General features: G+C 37.0%; 1 protein-coding gene across 7 annotated transcripts in view; it reads left to right on the top strand.

The window, feature by feature from the left end:
- AKAP7 (A-kinase anchoring protein 7) overlaps positions 1-21,447 on the top strand; it is a 151,907-nt gene extending 130,460 nt beyond the window's left edge. For 4 of the 7 annotated variants that reach the window (XM_019420617.2, XM_019420619.2, XM_019420621.2 and 1 more), the window contains one exon: positions 19,426-20,423. In XM_019420617.2, coding sequence (XP_019276162.2) covers positions 19,426-19,622 — 197 coding nt within the window. In that variant the 3' untranslated portion in view covers positions 19,623-20,423. Of the gene's footprint in view, positions 1-19,425 lie in introns of all 7 variants that reach the window. The other 3 variants (XM_019420616.2, XM_019420618.2, XM_053904487.1) reach the window with 1 other exon arrangement.
- Positions 21,448-21,964: the final 517 nt, after the last annotated feature.

Raw genomic sequence — 21,964 nt, 5'->3', positions numbered from 1 at the left:
TCTCTGCTGCTTTTATTACTGCTCAAATGGCAACTCCCAATCACTTTTGTACAAAATGATGTAAAGTCGTCCTGAGCAAACAGGGATATTGATAACTTCTTACATTCCAACCTGGGCAACTATAAGAATCAAAATTCAGGGAGAAAGAAACCATGGGCTCTGTAGAACAGAGAGCATTTTATGATAGGGAACAGCCTACAAACAATACAAGGCAAAACAAGTGAGTAAAGCAACCCACAGGGAGTACAGTGCCCCTTGGAAGTAGATTTCAACAACAGGCCGGTGCTGGCCACTTGTCATTCAGGTACTGTCCTACCAATTCAGTTTTCTCTTTTTGAGCAGATTGGGACAAATGATACGTGTTTTGTACCCTGAAGGGGAGAATTAAAATGTTTTGGGTTTCATTTGTGCTCAGAAACCACCCCTGTTACACTGGAAATTATTTTTTCAAATTTTTATACTGAGCACAACAGAAGAATATGATTCCAAAGAAAAGCAACCAACAATCTGAAGCCTACAGCTGTGAGAGACTGAGAGATTGCGGTTGAGATGTGTTGTTTTAGAACAGAGAGAGGAGCTGAGGGAATCATCTTTGTTATCAGCCACATGCTAACTGCAAAGAATGACAGGGCACTAGGGACTTCCAATCCACAAGTCTACGTGTTGCCCCAGTAGACCCTGACGTTGTCACTCATCATGAGGAAGAAATTGTTCTCAGTATTTTTTAAAATTGAGGTGTAATTGACGTACAGTAGAATTCACTCTTTTGGGAGTTTTAATCAGCATGTAGGGTCATATAACCACCATCACAATCAAGACTGAAGTGTTTCATTATCCCCCCCAATCCTCTTATGTCCCTTTAAAGTCAACCCCTGCTCCTGTCCCTAGCCCCTGACAACCACTGGTCTGTTTCAGGACTGATAGTTCTGCCTTTTCCAGAATTTCATAAAAGTGAAATGATACATTACGCAGGCTTTTGACTGGAGCTTCTTTCACTTAGTATTAGACATTCTAGATTCACCTGTGTTGCTGATGTATGAGAATTCATTCCTTCATATTGCTGAGTACTGTTCTGTTGTGTGGATGTACCACAGTCTGTTGATTCATTCACCAGTTGAAGGTTGGGGAAATTATGAATAAAGCTAGTACAAACATTTATGTGTAGGTTTTTGTGTGACCATATGCTCTCCTTGCACTTGTTTTCAATTCTAACTAGAAATGAGATTGCTAGTCACATGGCGAGAGTATGACCAACTTTCATAAGAACAACTTTGATAAGAAATTTCCAAACTGTTTTTACAAACTGGCTATACCATTTTGCATTTCCCCCAAGAAGGAGTTCCAGTTGCTTCACATACTCACCAACACTTGATATTGTCAGTGTTTTAAGTTTTGAATTTAGTGGGTGAGTGATGGTATCTCACTGTGATTTTAATTTGCATTTCCCTGGTAGCTTATGATGTTGAGCATTTTTCACATGTTTATTGGCCATCTGTATATCTTTTGTGAAATAACCCTTTGATTCTTTTGGCCATTTTCATTTTTTTTTCTTTGTTTCTTTGTCTTTTACTAAGTTGTGGGAGTTCTTTTTGTATTCTGGATACACATTCTTTAATGGCCATGTCTGGCAAATATTTTTCCCATCCTCCTTAACAGTGTACAGTGTCTTAAAAGTTTTACATTTTGATGAAATCCAATTTATCCTTTTTTTTTTTCTTTTTGGTAGACTGTGCTTTTGGGATCCTATTTAAGAATCTTAGCCTAACCCAAGGTCACTAAAAAATTCTATATTTTCTTCTAGACACTTTATACTCTTAGCTCTTATATTAGGTCTATGATCCATTATGATTCCATTTTTGTATATGGTGTGAGATAAGGGCCATTGTTCTATTTTACATATGTCTATACCATGGTCTTAGCACTATTTTTTAAAAAGATTATTCTGTGTTGAATTATCTTGGCACCTATGTTGAAAATCCATTGGGGCGCACCTGGGTGGCTCAGTCGGTTAAACGTCCAACCTCAGCTCAGGTCATGATCTCACTGCCCGTGAGTTTGAGCTGCTGCTGACAGCTAGCAGCTCAGAGCCTGGAGCCTGCTTCAGATTCAGTCTCTGTCTCTCTGCCCCTCCCCCATCCTCAAATATAAATAAGCATTTAAAAGCATTAAAAAAAAAAAAAAAGAAAACCAGTTGTCCATATGTTTGTGAGTCTATTTCTGGATTTTCTGTTCTGTTCCATTGATCTGTATATTTATTTTTATGCCAATACTCACAGTCTCTATTTCTATAGCTTCATAAAAAGTCTGAAAAAACTTTGCTGTTTTTAAAAAAACAATGTTTTGGGTGTTCTAGTACTTTGTACATTTTCCTAGTACATGTTCATATACATTTTAGAATTACCTTGCCAGTTTCTATGAAAAAGCCTGGTGGTGTTGTAATTGATGTAGTTTTGCATCTGTAGAACAATTGAGAATTGACAGCTGGACACCACTGAGCCCTTTGATCAATGAGTATAGTTTATCTCTCCATTTATTTAGATCCTACTTAATTTCAGGAAGTTTGTAGTTATCAGTGTACAGGTGTTGCATATATTTTGTTGAATTGTCCCTAAGTATTTTACATTTTATGCTATTAAAAAGAATATATTTTCAATTTTCCATTTCCAGTTGTTTGTGGCTGGTATATAGAAATACAATTGACTTTTAAAAATATAATCTTTGTGGGGTGCCTGGCTAGCTCAGTCAGTGGAGCATGTGATTCTTGATCTCCAGGTTGTGAGTTCAAGCCCCGCACTGGGTATAAAGATTACTTAAAAATAAAATCTTTAGGGGCGCCTGGGTGGCTCAGTCGGTTGAGCGTCCAACTTCGGCCCAGGTCATGATCTCGCGGTCCGTGAGTTCGAGCCCCGCATTGGGCTCTGTGCTGACAGCTCGGAGCCCGGAGCCTGTTTCAGATTCTGTGTCTCCCTCTCTCTCTGACCCTCCCCTGTTCATGCTCTGTCTCTCTCTGTCTCAAAAATAAATAAACATTAAAAAAAATTAAAAAAAAAATAAAATCTTTAAAAAAAAAATTATTAAAAAAGTATATAGTCCTTGTATTCTGTGACCCTGCTGAACATATTTTTGTAGATTCTTTAGGATTTCTAGATAGATAATCATATATACCATGAACGAAGACAATTTTACTATTTCTTTTTCAATCAAGGGTTTTTTTTGTGTGTTTTTTTTTTTTTACTATTGATTGATTGACTGATTGATTGTCTAATTGCATCGGCTAGGACTTGTAGTACAGCACTGAGGAGTAGTGGTAAGAGCCAATCTTTATCTTGTTCTGACCTCAGAGGAAAATCATCTTTTACTAGTAAGTATGACATTGCTGTAGATTTTCATAGAAGTCCTTTAAAGCCTAAGGATGTTTCCTTCTATTTTTAGTTTGCTAAGCATGTTTATCATGAATGAGTATTAAATTTTGTCAAATTCTTTTTCTGAAAATATTGAGATGATTGTATTTCTTTATTTAATCTGTTAGTATGGTGAATTATACTGATATTCAAATGTTAACTCAATTTTGCATTTCTGGAATAAACAAACTCCTCTTCGTTATGATGTATTATCTTTTTCATGCATTGCTATATTTGATTTGGCAGTATTTTCTTAAAAGTTTTTGTGTCTCTATTTGTGAGGGATATTGTTCTATAGATTTGTTTTCACAGTTTGTCTGGCTTGGGTGTCATAGAATGAATTGGGAAGTGTTCTCTCTTCTATTTTCCAGAAGATTTTGTGAATTGGTAAAATGTCTTTGTAAAATACTTGATAGAATTTACCAATAATGAAGCTATCTGTTGAAAGATATTTTTTTTTTACTATAATTTCAGTTTCTTTAATATGGCTATTTAAATTATTCATTTCTTCTTGAACATTTGGGTAGTTTGTTTCTTTTAAGGAAATTGCTCATTTCATCTAGTTTGTTGCATCTATTGGCATAAAATTGTTTATAATATTTCCTTATTATCCTCTTAATGTTTATAAATTGATGGAGATGTCCTCTTTCCCTTTCCTGATATTGGTAAGATGTATCTCTTGTTTTTTTGTTCCTGATTCATTTGGATAGAGATTAATCAATTTTATTAATTTTTCCCCCAAAGAACTAACCTTTGGTTTGTTAGTTTTTCTCTATTGTGTATTTGTTTTGTTTCATTCTGCTATTATCTTTATTATTTCCTTCTCTCTGTTTACTTTGAGATTAATTTCTTCTCTTTTCCTATGTTTTTAATGTGGCAGCTTTGATAACTTGATTTCAGTCCTTTCTTATTTTCTAATATAACATAAAATGGTATAAATCTCCCTCTAAGTATAGCTTTAGCAGTATTCTACAAACTTGATGTGTTGTGTTTTAATTTTCATTCAGTTCAAAATATTTTCTGATTTTCTTTTGATTTCTTCTTTAAAGCATGGATTATTTAGAATTGTGTTGTTCAATTTCTAAATAATTGGGGGGTTTTCCATCTTTCTATTTTTGATTTCTTATTTGGTTCCACCATGGTTTGAGAACATGCATTGGATGAGTTTGAGAATTTTAAATTCATTGAGACTTGTTTTATGGCTCAGAACCTGATCTCCTTTTGTAAAGGTTTCTGTATACTAAAAAGAATGTGTGTTCTGTGGTTATTGGGAGGAGTGTTCTATAAATTGTCACTTTGGTGGATTTGGTTACTAGTGTTCAAGTCTTATATATTTTTACCGTATTTCTCTTTCTTTGTTCTGTCAACTACAAGACGGGTCTTGAAATCTCAAACTCTAATTGTGGATAACCTGTTATCCTTTCAGTTCCATCGGTTTTTATTTCAGATACTTTGAAGCTCTTGCTATTAGGTGCATACACATTTAGGGTTTTTATATCCTCTTGATGAACTGATTTCCATAAGATTATAAAATGTCTCTTTATCTCAGGGAATGCTCTTTTTTCTGAAATCTGCTTTGTGTGCTATTTACTCTCTAGCTTTCTTTTGACTAGCGTTAGCGTGATAGATACATCATTTTCCATCCTTTTACCTTTAAAGACCTTTTTGTGTTTTTATATTTGAAGTAGATTTTTGGCAGACATCATAGTTGATTCTTATCTTTCATCCATATTAACAATTTTTAACACCTTATTGGACTGTTCAGCCCATTCTGTGTTCAAACTCATTTCTGAGTTTAAATCTCCCACCTTGCTTCTTCTTGGCCTATCTTCTCTTTGTTCTTTTTTCTCCTCTTTTACTGCCTTAATTTTGTACTAAGTATTTAGGATTCCATACTATGTTTATTATTGGCTTATTAGTTATGCCTCTTGTTCGTTTTTACTTTAGTGGTTGCTCTAGAATTTTAAAATCTATATTCTTAACTTACGATGGTGTGCCTTCAAATAATACGCCACTTCACGCTTAACATAAGAACCTTTGAACAGTTATTTCTGTTTCCCACTCAGTCTTGGTGCTATTGTTGCCATATACTTTATTTCTACATACTTTATAAACTCCATTTAAAATAGTTGTCTTTTAAAGAGATTAAGAAAGAGAAAGTCTTTAATTTTTACCTACATATGTACAGGTTTTAGTTTTTTTCATGTCTTTGAGTAGATCCAGATTTCTATCTGGTATCATTTTTTTTTGCTGCTTCAGGTTTTTCCTTTAACATTTCTTCCAGCACTTGTTGGCTGATTATTAACTCAGCATTTATGTGTCTGAAAAAAATCTTTCACCCTCATTTTTGAAAGATAATGTGTCTGGAATAAGAATTCTATATTGCCTTTTCTTTTTCTTTTAGCAGTTTAAAGATGTTGTGCTATTGTCTTGTGGCTTGCATTGTTTCTGACGAGTAAATCTGCTATATCCTCTTGTCTTTGTTCCTCTGTGTATAATGCATCCCTTTTCTTTTGGCTGCTTTGATGGTTTTCTCTTAATATTGGTTTTAGCAGCTTGATCATGATGTTCTTTGGTGTGATTTTCTTCACATTTCTTAAGCTTGATATTTTTGAGCTTCTTGAATTTAGAGTTGAAGTTCTTATTGAATTTCAAACATTTTTGGCCATATTTCTTCATATTTTTTTCACTTTTTTTTTTCATATTTTTTCCCCTTCCTCTTTCCTTAAAGCCTTCTTCTAATTAAATTGGCTGTCTTCTAATATTCCTGTTTCTTAACTCTTTCTGTAATGTGTCTCTTACTTTTCTATTGCATCTACCATAGTTCAGGGCCTCGTTGTTTCTCTTTTTGTCTACTGTAAAAACCTGTCTCTAGTTTTGCCCCTCTCAAATCCTCCTTCCATTTTCCACATGGCTATTACAGTGAATTTGCTAAAAATGGCTATGCTTGAAATTCTTCAGTAATTGCCTGTTGCCTATAGAATGAACTTAGACTGCGTGGTATGGTACATAGGACCCTTCATCTATACCTGCTGTCCAGGCCTTCTTGCCTCCTGTACCACCCCCGCCCTAACCCATGACACTCTGAACTCTTTACTCCAGTACCATGGAAATACCTCTAGTTCTTGAAATGCGTCATGCATTTTCCGTCTTCTGAACACACACTCATGCCTTTGTCATGTCTGGAAAAACCTTCCTACTCCCTCTACCCCCTGCCTGAAAACTTCCATTCACTGAGCCGAAATATCTCCTTTGTGAAAATTAACCTTGTTATCCTGTCCCAATTCCACTGGACCTTGAACATATTTTGTTACAGCACTTAACCTAGTGTTTTGCAATCATCCTTTCTTGGTCATCTTCCTAGGGTGACTTTTGTGTGGTCAGAGACTAGATTTTATTTATTTTTAAATACTTAGAAATGGCACATAGTGGGCACTTAATAGAATGAGTAAATTAGTGACTGGCTTATAGTAGGCCTTGAACTCATTCTTCTTAAAATGAATTGAACTCAGATCTGTTCATAATACATGTATAAAGTGTACTAATAAAATAGCTACCATGTTTTGAGAACCTACTATGTTCCAGGTACAACGTTAGGCACTGTCCATACCTTATCTTTAATGCTTAAAACAACAATGCAATGTGTATTATCCTCATGAGTGGCCTAGTAAAGGGAAATTTAGGTTTAGGGAGATTGTGAATAAGGCTGTGCAGACATAGCAGAATTGGATTTCAAACTCTTACGTATATATTTTTCCCTCTGCACACACATATTAGGAGTTCTGTCTTATCACCACCTGTAGTTCTAGCTCATCACCAAAGCTTCCAAGAAGAAATGACAACATCACAGCAGAGATTATATAGAGAACGGTGTGGATTATAATGTGGACTCAGAAAAACTAATGCTACAGATAGATGAAAAAGAGAAGTCTCTACGAGGCTGTTCTGTGATGTCTGGAAAGATTCCTTTGGTAGGCTGTTTGACCTACAAACATCCAGCAAATATGTCTTGTTCCTTCTCTGATATGACTGTACAGGGAGCAGTCTTGAGGACACAAGTCATAGAAAGCATCCTAAGCCATGTGATTTGGAGTGTTTGCAAGGATCCTACAAGGTTCCTACAAGGATATGTGGATTGGGGGGTTGCTTCAGGCTGTGACTTGGGGAAAAATGGGGGGAAGTGAAGACTCTGGAGGTGCCAGCACCGGGTGTGCTAACAAAAAGCCGGAGGGGCCCATAACTGTTTGTCATCATGACAGCTTTGGCCAAGGCCGTGTGGATGGGTCATGCCCAGCCCATTTAGGTTGCAGGGCGACTGCCTGTTGGGACTTTATCTCCCCTGTTTCCCCTCAAAGCTATTAGTGATACTCAGTATAACTGCATGGTACCCCTCCTCCAACTCCAATTTAAAAATGGTGAGAGTGGGGTAGGTGGAGGGACATATAGTATAGTGATCTCCAGAATCCCTTGGAGGATGGGGGGATTGTCCCTTATTCACATAAAGCATAATCATTTTCCTATGTATTCTGTGCTACTGAATCTGGAATAAAACTTACAGAGGAATGATTTTTTTTTCCTTTTTAAATTTATATTCTAGAAAATATTTAAAATATGGCCTTGGTGTTTTAGTTCTAAAATTTTCTGGTGTGTGTGTGTGTGTGTGTGTGTGTGTGTGTGTGCGTGCGTGCATCGGGGGTGGGAAGGAATCTTGGTATTTGGCAAGAGGAGAGGAGCTCTGTTTACAGGAACTCTATTTCCTGGGGTGTTGCAGCTAATACATTGGGCAGAAGAATGCCCAAGGACAATGTGAGTTTAAATATGCACTTGGGGACAATTCTTGATCTGTCCCTCATCATAGATGAGTTGTAGGTGGTATGCAAAGGAATTGGATGTGTCACCCCAATTTTTTGAATAGCCTACAGATCTACATTAATGTTTCTTTTTATCTGGGTAGATGAAAGAAAAGGTGAGCTCAGTCAAAAAAATCTGCTGCTAAGGAGGGCACAGTTATGTGGAAGGAATGTGGAGGGCAAAATGGTACAAGTAAAGAGAAGATGCTTGGGAAGCCTTTGTTCAGATAGCATGGGACGTCCTGGATAGTTGGGATGTGAGAAAATGAGAACTTTTTTTTTTTAATTAAGATTTCAGTATTTTTTTAAGAGAAGTTTTAGGTTCACAGAAAAATTGAGAGGAAGCTACAGAGATTTCCCAGATAGCCTCTGCTCCCGATGTATGCATAACCTCCCCCACCCCCACCAATATCTACCACCAGAGTGATACTTTGTTACAATTGGTGAATCTGCAATGGGTGACCGGTCACTATCACCCAGAGCCTACAGTTTACTTTATAGTTCACTCTTGGTGTTGTACATGCTGTGGATTTGGACAAGTGTATAATGTCATATATCCATCATTATGGTATAATACAGAGTATTGTCACTGCCCTAAAAATCCTCTGTGTTCTGCTTAATAATCTCTCTCCTCCCCTACCCCTGGCAACCACTGATCTTTCTATACTGTGTCCATAGTTTTGCCTTTTCCAGAGTGTCATGTGGTTGGAATCATACCGTATGTAGTCTTTTCAGGTTGGTTTCTTTCACTTAGTAATATGCATTTAAGGTTCTTTCATGTCGTTTTATGGCTTGATTCATTTCTTTTTGGCACCAAATAGTGTTCCATTATCTGGACATGTCTGTCTGTCTGTCTATCTATCTGTCTATCTATCTATCTATCTATCTATCTATCTATCTATCACCTACTGGAGGACATCTTGGTTTCTTCCAAATTTTGGCAACTATGAAAAAGAGGCTTTAAACAAATAAATTAAAATTTGAACTACGTTAACATGAAAGAAAGATGCTGTTATCATCCACATGTAGGTTTTTGTGTGTACATAAATTTTTAGCTGCCTTGGGTAAATACTAAGCATGATTGCTGAATTGTATGATAAGAATATGTTTAGTTTTATGAAAAAAACACCCACTGTCTTCCAAAGTGGCTGAAACACTTTGCATTCCCACCAGCAATGAATGAGAGTTTCTGTTGCCCTGTATCTTTGTCAGCATTTGGTGTGGTCAGTGTTTTGGATTTTGGCCATTCTAATAGGTGTGTAGTGATGTATCATTGTTGTTTTAATTTGCATTCCCCTGATGGCATATGACATGCAACATATTTTTATATGTTTCTTTGTCACCTACGTATCTTCTTTGGTGAGGTTTCTAGTAAGATCTTTGGCCAACTTAAACTGAGTTGTTTGTTTTCTTATTGTTGAGTTCTAAGAGTTCTTTGCATATTTTGGACTATAGTTATTTTTTAAAATATTTTCTCCCAGTCTGTGGCCTGTATTCCCATTCACTTGACATTTTCCTTTGTTTTCACAGAGCAGAGGTTTTAATTTCAGTGAAGTCTAGCTTATCAGTTATTTCATTCATGGGTTGTATCTTTGGTGTTACCTAAAAAGTAATTGTCATACCCAAGGTCATCTAGATTTTCTCCTATGTTATCTTCTAAGAGTTTTATTGTTTTGCATTTTATATTTAGGTCTGTGATGCATTTAAGTTAATTTTTGGGAAGGGCATGAGGTCTCTGTCTAGATTCACTAATGTGCATGGATGTGGATGTCCAATTGTTCCATCATTTGTTAAAGAGTCTGTCTTTGCCCCCATTTGGTTGATTGTATTTCTTTTGCTCCTTTTTCGAAGATCAGTTGATTGTTTTTGTGTGGGTCCATTTCTGGGCTCTCTCTGTTCTGCTCCAGTAATATATTTGTCTATTCTTTTGTCAATACCAGACTGTCTTGATTATTATGGCTTTACAGTTAGTCTCGAAGTTGGATAGTGTAAGTCCTCCAACTTTATTCTCCTCCTCTAATATTGCACTGGCAACATGCATTGGCTATTCTGTTATTTTTTTCCTCTCCATAGAAACTTTAGAATCATTTCACTGATGCCCACAAAATAATTTGCTGGGATTTTGATTGGGACAATTAATACGTTTAATGTAGTTGTACTTTCTTCCTTGGTCTTACATGGCACTGTAAGAAAAAATTTCTTTTGTTCACTTTTAAAAAATATTAGCATGATTTATTCTTGTCAACACAAATAGGCCTAGATATTTGTGGTAGGTGGGGGATGGTGATGGTTTCTGGAGCCCATTGTATGACATCAAATAAGCAATTAGCTCACACATAAGAACAGCTGAACCATATTAATGTTGATCTTAAATTATTCTAGTTGGTAGAAAATATTTTTGTGGCCGCAAAGGAACTTCTTTTTTTGACCACAAAAATAAATTTTATCTCTACATTGGGTTGGTATCAGAGATCTCAGGTAATATAAACACAAACAGAATCATGGGTACATACAGTGGATTAATGGTGTTACAATTCTTAGAGTGTGGAATCACTTACTTGAAATTTGTTGAAAATTTAAGTCTCTCCTTTTAGGGACAGTACTGTATTTGGTGGGCCTAACAGAATTTCTCCTTGCCTTTCTTTTGTATTTTTAGTACTATCCTAAGAAATTGATTGAAGATATTCTGGGGAGATTTCTAAAATAACAGTGTCAAAGACAAAGGTTAATCTGTCACTTTAAGTAGGTATGATATTAAATAACCCAAGTAAACCAAGAAAGAAAATTTTATCAAGATTTTGCTTCACACATTGGGAATATCTTTCGTGTGTACCTTTGTTGAAATATCAAAAGATAGTTTGTGTACCTTGCAGTGGCATGTCGAACTGCCATTTTTAACTATGCTTCAGGTAAAAGGAAGCTAGCCATTTATCTTAGAGGTCACTATGGAGACAGATACATTCATTCAAGTCGTAGGCAGAAGAAAAATACAGTATAACTTGAATCTTAACATGTCTCCTGTTAATTAAGTTAAATTAAGCCTGTTGAAAGTGGGAATATGAATAAGGTCTTACTGGAATGAAGACACACATTTTTTGAATTGCTACATACTTGCAGGGCTCTGTGATGAACCTTCTAGTCGGGTCTTCCTTGAACTAACATGGGTAGTCTGAGGATGCTTTGTGGAAATCGTAAGGTGGAGGCAAGAATTCAGGAAAGATCTGGAAGATTGATTTATAAATTTCTTTCCTTTTTTGGTTGATTGGTTAGTAATTGTAGATGGTTAATATTTGTCACATAGACTGGATATTTTGTCATTGACCAGGTTTATCAAACAAAGTGGTTGGATATTTTTATATGACTATTTGGATTATTCTGGAATTCTCTGCTCTTGCTTTAAATTTATTAAATTTAAATCTCTGGCCAGGGTGTGCTATGCTTATAGCGAGATAGGAACATTTTTTTTAAGATGAAATTTATTGTCAAATTGGTTTCCATACAACACCCAGTGCTCATCCCAACAGGTGCCCTCCTCAATGCCCTTCACCCACTTTCCCTTCCCTCCCACCCCCCATCAACTCTCAGTTTATTCTCACTTTTTAAGAGTCTCTTATGGTTTGCCTCCCTCCCTCTCTAACTTTTTTCCCCTCCCCCTCCCACACAGTCTTCTGTTAAGTTTCTCAGGATCCATAGAAGAGTGAAAACATATGGTATCTCTTTCTCTGTATGACTTATTTCACTTAACACTCTCCAATTCCATCCATGTTGCTACAAATGGCCAGATTTCATTCTTTCTCATTGCCGAGTAATATTCCATCGTGTATATAAACCATAATTTTTTTATCCATTCATCAGTTGATGGACATTTAGGCTCTTTCCATAATTTGGCTATTGTTGAAAGTGCTGCTATAAACATTGGGGTACAAGTGCCCCTATGCATCAGCACTCCTGTATCCCTTGGGTAAATTCCTAGCAGTGCTATTGCTGGGTCATAGGATAGATCTATTTTTAATTTTTTGAGGAACCTCCACACTGTTTTCCAGAGCGGCTGCACCAGTTTGCATTCCCACCAACAGTGCAAGAGGGTTCCCGTTTCTCCACATCCTCTCCAGCATCTATAGTCTCCTGATTTGTTCATTTTGGCCACTCTGACTGGCGTGAGGTGATATCTGAGTGTGGTTTTGATTTGTATTTCCCTGATGAGGAGTGACATTGAGTATCTTTTCATGTGCCTGTTGGCCATCTGGATGTCTTCTTTAGAGAAGTGTCTATTCATGTCTTCTGCTCATTTCTTCACTGGATTATTTGTTTTTCGGGTGTGGAGTTTGGTGAGCTCTTTATAGATTTTGGATACTAGCCCTTTGTCCGATATGTCATTTGCAAATATCTTTTCCCATTCTGTCGGTTGCCTTTTAGTTTTGTTGATTGTTTCCTTTGCAGTGCAGAAGCTTTTTATCTTCATGCGGCCCCAGTAGTTCATTTTTGCTTTTAATTCCCTTGCCTTTGGAGATATGTCAACTAAGAAATTGTTGTGGCTGAGGTCAGAGAGGTTTTTTTCTTGCTTTCTCCTCTAGGGTTTTGATGGTTTCCTGTCTCACATTCAGGTCCTTCATCCATTTTGAGTTTATTTTTGTGAATGGTGTAAGAACGTGGTCTAGTTTCATTCTTCTGCATGTTGCTGTCCAGTTCTCCCAGCACCATTTGTTAAAGGGACTTTTTTCCATTGGATATTCTTTCCTGTTTTGTCAAAGATTAGTTGGCCATACTTTTGTGGGTCCAATTCTGGAGTCTCTATTCTATTCCATTGGTCTGTGTGTCTGTTTTTGTGCCAATACCATGCTGTCTTGATGATTACAGCTTTGTAGTAGAGGCTAAAGTCTGGGATTGTGATGCCTCCCACTTTGGTCTTACTCTTCAATATTACTTTGGCTATTTGGGGTCTTTGGTGGTTCCATACAAATTTTAGGATTGCTTGTTCTAGCTTTGAGAAGAATGCTGGTGCAATTTTGATTGAGATTGCATTGAATGTGTAGATTGCTTTGGGTAGTATTGACATTTTAACAATATTTATTCTTCCAATCCATGAGCATGGCATGTTTTTCCATTTCTTTGTATCTTCTTCAATTTCCTTCATAAGCTTTCTATAGTTTTCAGCATACAGATCTTTTACACCTTTGGTTAGGTTCATTCCTAGGTATTTTATGCTTCTTGGTGCAATTGTGAATGGGATCAGTTTCTTTATTTGTCTTTCTGTTGCTTCATTATTAGTGTATAAGAATGCAACTGATTTATGTATATTAATTTTGTATCCTGTGACTTTGCTGAATTTATGTTTCAGTTCTAGCAGACTTTTGGTAGTCTCTTGGGTTTTCCATGTATAATGTCATGTCATCTGCAAAGTGAAAGTTTGACTTCATCTTTGCCAATTTTGATGCCTTTGATTTCCTTTTGTTGTCTGATTGCTGATGCTAGCACTTTCAACCCTTTGTTAAACAACAGCGGTGAGAGTGGACATCCCTGTCGTGTTCCCAATCTCAGGGGGAAAGCTCTCAGTTTTTCCCCATCGAGGATGATATCAGCTGTGGGCTTTTCATAAATGGCTTTTATGATGTTTAAGTATGTTCCTTCTATCCCAACTTTCTCGAGGGTTTTTATTAAGAAAGGATGCTGAATTTTGTCAAATGCTTTTTCTGCATTGATTGACAGGATCATATTGTTCTTATTTTTTCTTTTATTAATGTGATGTATCACATTGATTTGTATCACCGTGCATTGCAGGAATGAATCCCACTTGATCATGGTTAATAGTTCTTTTTATATGCTGTTGAATTCGATTTGCTAGTATCTTGTTGAGAATTTTTGCTTCCATATTCATCAGGGATATTGGCCTGTAGTTCTCTTTATTTGCTGGGTCTCTGTCTGGTTTGGGAATCAAAGTAATGCTGGCTTCATAGAATGAACCTGGAAGTTTTCCTTCCCTTTCTAGTTTTTGGAACAGCTTGAGAAGGACAGGTATTATCTCTGTTTTAAATGTCTGGTAGAATTCCCCAGGGAAGCCATCTAGTCCTGGACTCTTATTTCCTGGGAGATTTTTGACAACTGATTCAATTTCTTTGCTGGTTATGGGTGTGTTCAAGTTTTCTATTTCTTCCTCTTTGAGTTTTGGAAGTGTGTGGGTGCTTAGGAATTTGTCCATTTCTTCCAGGTTGTCCAGTTTGTTGGCATATAATTTTTCATAATATCCCCTGATAATTACTTGTATTTCTGAGGGATTGGTTGTAATAATTCCATTTTCATTCATGATTTTATCTATTTGGGTCATCTCCCTTTTCTTTTTGAGAAGCCTGGCTAGAGGTTTATCAATTCTATTTATTTTTTCAAAAAAGCAACTCTTGATTTCATTGATCTGCTCTACAGTTTTTTAGATTCTATATTGTTTATTTCTGCTCTGATCTTTATTATTTCTCTTCTTCTGCTGGGTGTAGGATGTCTTTGCCATTCTGCTTCTATTGTGCTGTTAGATTTTGTATTTGGGATTTTTCCTGTTTCTTGAGATAGGCCTGGATTGCAATGTATTTTCTTCTCAGGACTGCCTTCACTGCATCCCAAAGCCTTTGGATGGGAACATTTTTAAATGTTGTACTCCCTTCAAGGACTTTAATCAACAATTCACTGGACTGACAAATATTTATCAAGCTCTTATTGTATTCAATAAGCTGTGCCACACATTAGCAGAGTAGAAGATAACTGAGAACCTAGGACATGGTTTCTATACTCAAGACTGTGTCTTTAGCAGAGCGGATACTCAATCAGTAGTTGTTGAATAATAAATCAAGTAAATAATAAATAAATAAGGCTCTTGATTTGTAAAGAAACTAAGAAAGGAAAACCAGTAGGGCTTTGTTTTGTTCTCTGCTGTATCCCCATAGGCTGGAATAGCCAGGTGTATCTTAGGTCCTCAGTGCATATGTGAATGAATGACCAAATGACCATGTACTATCTGTGCAGCCAAAATTATTGGAATCCAGTGGAAGCACATCACTTCCATCTGGGTTAGTCAGGGAAGGCTTCTTGTAGTAGTGGGATTTTAATTAGAGAAAGGGAGGGCCATCTAGAAGTAGAGGATGATGTGGAGGCACCTGAGGAGATGTTGGAAGCTGACAGCGGGAGCACGGTGCTGGTGGGTGATCACCAACAGTCAACTTTAGAAAGCTTAGGAAGACTAGTTTAAATTTTTCTGTAGAGACAATGGACACTAAAAGGGACAGTTTATAAATATTAAGCTAAAGGTGTTATACCAAATGCATTGAGGAGAAGACAAATTGTGAAAAGCACATTCATGGGGCTTGGCTAGTAAAGGAGTTAATGAGGGAAATGCAGGAATCAGACAGTGTCCGTCTTGTTTTGAGCTTGGTTGACTTGGATAATAAAATAATAATAAAAGCATAATCACAAATGGGAAATCAGAAGGGAAAAATAACTTTTCGTGGGAAAACTTTTGTGTTTTCAATCTCTGAGTGTTTGAAGTGACAAGAGCACTTCGTAGCAGGCCGAGAGAAATCTCAGAAACACAGATGATGTGACTTGAGGCATCTTAGGAGTGAGTAAAGACTAGGATCAAGTACAACTAGTGAGTGTCAGTGATATGATGACTGATGTTACCTGAAAGCTGACCAGAGTAAGGAATAGCCCGGAGGAATGCGCCTCTGGCCTGGGCGCTGAGCACAGTAGGGTGGCAGCTGCAGTCATTCCCAGTGTTTTGGGGGTACTTAAAAAGTGTCCCTTCATTTGCAGTGTGACTTTTTCCCTTTTAAGTTTGAAGAGCCGTTATACAAATAGTTCCAGGTAGGTAACACATTTGGAGGTATCAGTTATATAAACACTGTCTTGTAAGATTAAGCTAAAATCCTGTAAGTATTACACAATATACTCATTTATTCTTACTGATAAAAATAGTCTTAAAGTGCCCCCAAATGTGGTATTAATTTCTTTATCTTTATTTTAATAATAATATCCTGACGTATTTACGTTGAATTACTTCTATGTAGATATCACAGAGTTGAAGCTTACTCAATTCTAAGCATATTTTGCACTTCAAAGGTTCTACCTAGAACTTTTGGTCATCTGGGGTGCCACATTGCCACTCTTTAAGGGAAAGCAATTGCTAAGGCCTTGCACTGGTAGAAAATCTAGATGGGTCTTTAACCTATCTCTCATCTGCTTGGATGGTGCTAGGAATGATGGTTATAAGCAGAGTTGGTCCTGGACGTGTGTTAAATAGAAGTGGGGCTCAGAAGGAGGTCTTTAGGCCAGTTCTCTCCCTTAGCATATGTGCTTTTGTATTTCAATCCCTGTTACATATAAGCATAGAAAACAATATCCATCTTCCAGCTCAGACCCTCAGTATTTACCTGTCCCAGACCTAAGGATGCAAGTGTAACACTGGGCTTTTGCCTCCTGGAGGCCAAGGGTAATATTCCAAAAATGAGGTGATTTTAATGTAGTGAGCATTCTAGTTTTTATTTTTCCTCCCCAGCTTATTGAGATATAATTGACATATAACATTGTGTAAGTTTAGGGTATAGAATGTGATGATATGATACACATATTTATTGCAAAATATTTGCCACAGAGACTTTAGTTAACACATCCTTTACCTTTACCTAATTATATTTTGTTGTTGTTGTAGTGAGAGCACTAAAGCTCTACTCTCATAGCAAATATTCATGTATATGATACAGTATTGGTAATGTAGTTACTGTGCTTCCATTAGATCCTCAGAACTTATTCATCTTGTAACTAAAAGTCTTTGACCGGGATTCCTCATTTTTCTGCCCCTGCTTAAACCACCGTTTGATTCTCTGTTTTTTTGAGTCCAGTGTTTTTAGATTCCACATGTAAATGAGATCACACGGTATTTCTTTCTCTGTCTGCCATCTTTCACTTAGCACAATGCCCTAAACTTCTACCATATTGTCACAAATGGCAGGATTGCCTTCTTTTTATGGCTGAATAATATTTCATCTTATACAAATACCACATTTTCTTTATCCATTCATCATTGTACACAGGTTTTTTTCATGTCTTGGCTATTGTGAAACACATTTCAGTGAACATAGGAGTACAGATATCTCTCTGAGATTGTGATTTCACCTTCTTCAGATATATACCTAGAAGTGGGTGGGATTGCTGGATCATATGGTAATTCCAATTTTAAGTTTTTGAGGAACCTCCATACTATTTTCCACAGTGGCTGCACCAATTTACTTTCCCATCAACAGTGCACAAGGGTTCCCTTTTCTCCACATCCTTGCCAGCATTTGTTATCTCTTGTTTTTTTGATAATAACCATTTTAACAGTTGTGGGGTGATATCTCACTGGGGTTTTGATTTGCATGTCCCTGATGATTAGTGATATTGAGCACCTTTTCAGGTACTTATTAGACATTTTTGTATGTCTTATTTGGAAAAAATGTCTATTCAGGTCCTCTTCCCATTTTTAAATTGGATTGTTTGTGTTTTTGCTATTGAGTTGTAGGAGTTCCTTATATATTTTGAATATTAACCCCTTATCAAATATGTGACTTGCAAATATTTCCTCCCATTCTGTAGATTGTCCTTTCATTTTGTTGTTTGTTTCTTTTGCTGTGCAGAAGATTTTTTAATTTGATATAGTCTCGCTTGCTGATTTTTACTTTCATTGTTTGTTCTTTGGTGTCATCTCCAAAAAAAATCATTGCCAAGACCAGTGTCAAGGAACTTTTTTTCCTTTGGTTTCTTCTCAAGAGTTTTTTGGTTTCAGGTCTTATGTTTATGTCCTTATTCCATTTTGAATTAATTTTTGTGAGTGTGTGTAAGATAGGGGTCCAATTTCATTCATTCTTTTGCATGTCGATGTCACTTTTCCCAGCACCATTTATTGAAGAGGCTGTCCTTTCTGCATTGTGTTTTCTTGCTCCATTGTCAAACATTAGTTGACCATCTATGCATGAGTTTACTTATGGGCTCTAGATTCTGTTCAGTTGGTCTATGTGTCTGTTTTTATGCTAATACCATACTGTTTTGATTACTGCTGGATGTTCTGTATATGTCTCTTAGGTCCATTTGGTCCAAAGTATAGTTCAAATCCAATGCTTCCTTTCTGTTTTTCTATCTGGATGATCTATTCATTGTTGAAAGTGGAATACTGAAGTCCCCTACTATTATTATATTGCTGTCTGTCACTCCCTTGAGATCTGTTAGTATTTGTTTACCATATTTAGGTGCTGCATTGTCTTTGCCTCCACTCATCTGCCTTCTTGGGTCCACAGCTCGTGGAAGAAGATTAGGGAATGAATGGGCATGAGAGATGAGTCCCTTGCTCTTTTTCCCCAGTTAATGGAGACATGGAAGAGAGTGAGTGGGAAATGTGTAGCATAGGAATAGATGAGAACCAGCCCTTTTAAGGTGAAATGAAAGGTAGAATAATTAAACCTTGATCATCACTAGCAGGGAAATAAAATGGCTATAAAATATTAACATCTAGTAATTTACTATCGTCATCCTGACTCTTGAAGGGTTTCTTATTTCTGAAATTGCAGTGATAGCACCGAGATTACATAGAATATTAATTTTACAAGTTTATTTTAAACCAGTTCCTAGCAGGAATAACTGCCTTTGTCTTCATGGAATTGCTGAGAGTTTATTAACAACCAATCTATGGGCCAATCATTTAAACAACTAGTGATCCCAAGTAGTTAGTTGATTGGGAAATCTTGATCACCTGACATTTATCAGTGGCGAAGGAAAAGCAGATGCAGATCTGGTTGGTGAATTCACATGTCTGAGGCTCCAGGTGGTGGGCGCGTGGACTTTAACAGTAGCAAATAGCCATGGATGAGAGAAGGACAAAAATTCCATGTAGAAATAGGAAGCTCCAAGCATTGCTAGGTGGAATGTTTTTGGAGTGGGGTTAAAGAACTGCTTTTCAACCTGACATCTTCAGGCATAGGCAGTCTCCTGTTTCTGCAAATACCTAATGAAAAGCCACACCAGTGTTCTTGGATTTACAGATCCAATTTGCCAGATTGAAGGACACTTGCTCTTTTTAACTAACTGAACTAGCCGGCCCCTGCATGCCAAGTTTCTATGGCAATATGACCTCAGTGATCTCTCTTCTCTATTGTGGAATGTAGGTGATAAGAATGGAGGTGAGCCTGATGATGCTGAACTGGTAAGGCTCAGTAAGAGGCTGGTGGAGAACGCGGTGCTCAAGGCTGTCCAGCAGTATCTGGAAGAAACACAGAACAAAAGCAAGCCAGGGGATGGGAGCTCTGTGAAAACTCAAGAGGCTGATAGGAATGGCACTGACAGTGACAACAACAGGAAATGAGACCCCAATGCAGGCAGGCCCCCCCGCTGCTCCGTGAGAAGCATCCGGCTCCCCTCTGCTGAGTCAACGGACTACTTTGCATTGTGCTGTTTAAATGTCTCTTGTCCAAGCTGTGGAGATTGCCTAATACTTTCGTGATCAATGTGTTTGCATTTCTGAAGCACAACAGAAGAGAATGGAGTGCCGTGGCTAGCAGAGGAAACTCACTTATGAAAGAATGGCCCAAGTTTCACTTACCCTCAGCCATGGCCAAGGGAGAGGGGACTTTGGGTTATGCCTCATGGACTCAAATTAAAGGCCTTGGAAGGGGCCTTGCCATAAATGGAATACTGCCATTTATATTGCTTAGCAGGGCATTTGACCACTTTACCTGAGGCCAAAACACACACACAGCTAACAAGTGCTAAGTTTAAAATAATCACTGTTGAAATCGTTTTCCATACTGTCAGTCCATAATGTCTCACACTTGTCCTATGTCTGCTGTGGCTATGCAGTGATTTTTATTTACCGTAAATTCGTTTCATGCAAATTATATATTTTTGGCAAAATGCAACCTTTTCTATAACATGTGGGCAACATTTTAAAGGTTTCTTTTAGCCTTCTTTTGATAAGTCAGTGTGCCATATTTAATGTTTTTCACTGGCATTTGTATGTAAAATGTATTATATAATTTTTTTTTCCCCTAGGCAAGAAACCTATTGGATTCCGGGACTTAATTAATGAAGCTTTGCGTCGAGAAAGGATGGGTCTGAAGTCCAAAGTGAAACAGATAAAGGAACTTTTATTAAAACCTGAGACTCAGGCCAGGATTAGGAGGGAGCTTTTTGAAGGAAGATCTGTTAACAACAGTAATCAAGGAAACCAGGTTGATTTCGGCGCAACTTTGACGTAAGCGCTACGCTGTTATCACGGTACCATAGTTAATGAAACCTTTTCAGATGATTTCATAGGTCTTTGGTAAACACCAAAAAGTGTTTTCATAGTGTCCACACAACAGCAAACCAACATTTGGTAAGGAATGAATAATTTCCTGCCAAAGAAAACAGATTCTGCCCTGTTATGTTTTAAACTCAACTTGTGTTCTGGTATGTTTGTTTCTGTAATATCAAAAGTTATTTTATAGAAAGGACTTCTTAATTAGCTGTTGTGAGATGTTCCTTGGGTTCTCACAGATAAAATACACAGACTGTGAAAAATCATTTACATACAAAAAAAATACAGTGTTTTAAGGTTCACTTGCCTTCTGTTGATGTGATTTTTGTTGTCATTAAATCAGAAGTAGTATTGTCCACGTATGTCTGTATCTAGTGTTACTTTTAATGGGGATTTGAATGTTTATTGAACATTAGTACTTGAATGAACATTTATAAGTGTAATTATTACAATTACTGGTTAAGAATGTTTTATAATATCCATATGTATTATTTTTCAATGATCAAAATGTAGTTTGCTTTTTCATTTCTTAATGAATAAATGTTTGGGATTTTTATTTTCTACTTTTCTGAAGATAAGCCCTAGGTCTTACTGTATCCCTTATAATCTGAATTTGTTTGCACTGGTTCATTTTTAAAGAAAATTCTTGAAAAATTTCCCCTCACGTGACAATCTTTGGTAACAGCTTTTTCTATGGTCATTGCAAAATGGCTGCTACTAAGAGATCATGTTGGAGAGGAAATTATTGGAGATCAAATATGTAATCATTTCAGATACAAAATCCAGCTTACTCATGGATTTTAGCTATTTTTTCACTGGGTAAATTCTACATTTATTTATAAATGAGTTTATGCATTTTCATGCCTCTTAATAAATGTATTGTTTTTCCCTTTTTGCCTCTCCCTTTTTTTTCCTGATTCTTGGAAGTTGTTGTATCTGTGTTGGTAGAATGAAGTCATCAGCAGGAGCTCTGATCGCTTTAGTGTTTTTTCACCTTTATTTATGTCCTTATCCTTCATGCTAAGATAGCACTGTTGCAGAGCATCTTCTGCTTTAGATTTTTAAATCACCTCAAATCAGTCAGCCTCACAGAGAATTAACAACAGAACGTGAAATGCAAAGAAAATCTAAATAGCATCTCACAAACTGCTAATTATGTGTCAGTGAAGTGACAGCAGGAGTGAAGATGAAAGGAGCAGAGAACCTTCCAGATGCAAAGACAGGGAGCTGCTTACCGTGAAATCCCTTGGTGGTGTAGAGGGCTTTCCTTAAATAAACCTTTAAGATAGGAAGCAAAGATATTTTGGGACTTGCCTTGTTTTTCAAATGAAGAAACAGACTCGAGGAGGCTGTGAGTGCCTTTTCCAAGGCCATTCCTATTAGGGAACTGGCCCTGAACTACACCCAAG

This window comes from Panthera pardus, unplaced genomic scaffold, assembly GCF_024362965.1.
Source record: "Panthera pardus isolate Hobbes unplaced genomic scaffold, ASM2436296v1 HiC_scaffold_17, whole genome shotgun sequence".
Taxonomy (NCBI): domain Eukaryota; kingdom Metazoa; phylum Chordata; class Mammalia; order Carnivora; family Felidae; genus Panthera; species Panthera pardus.
This window is presented reverse-complemented; position numbering and strand designations above follow the sequence as displayed.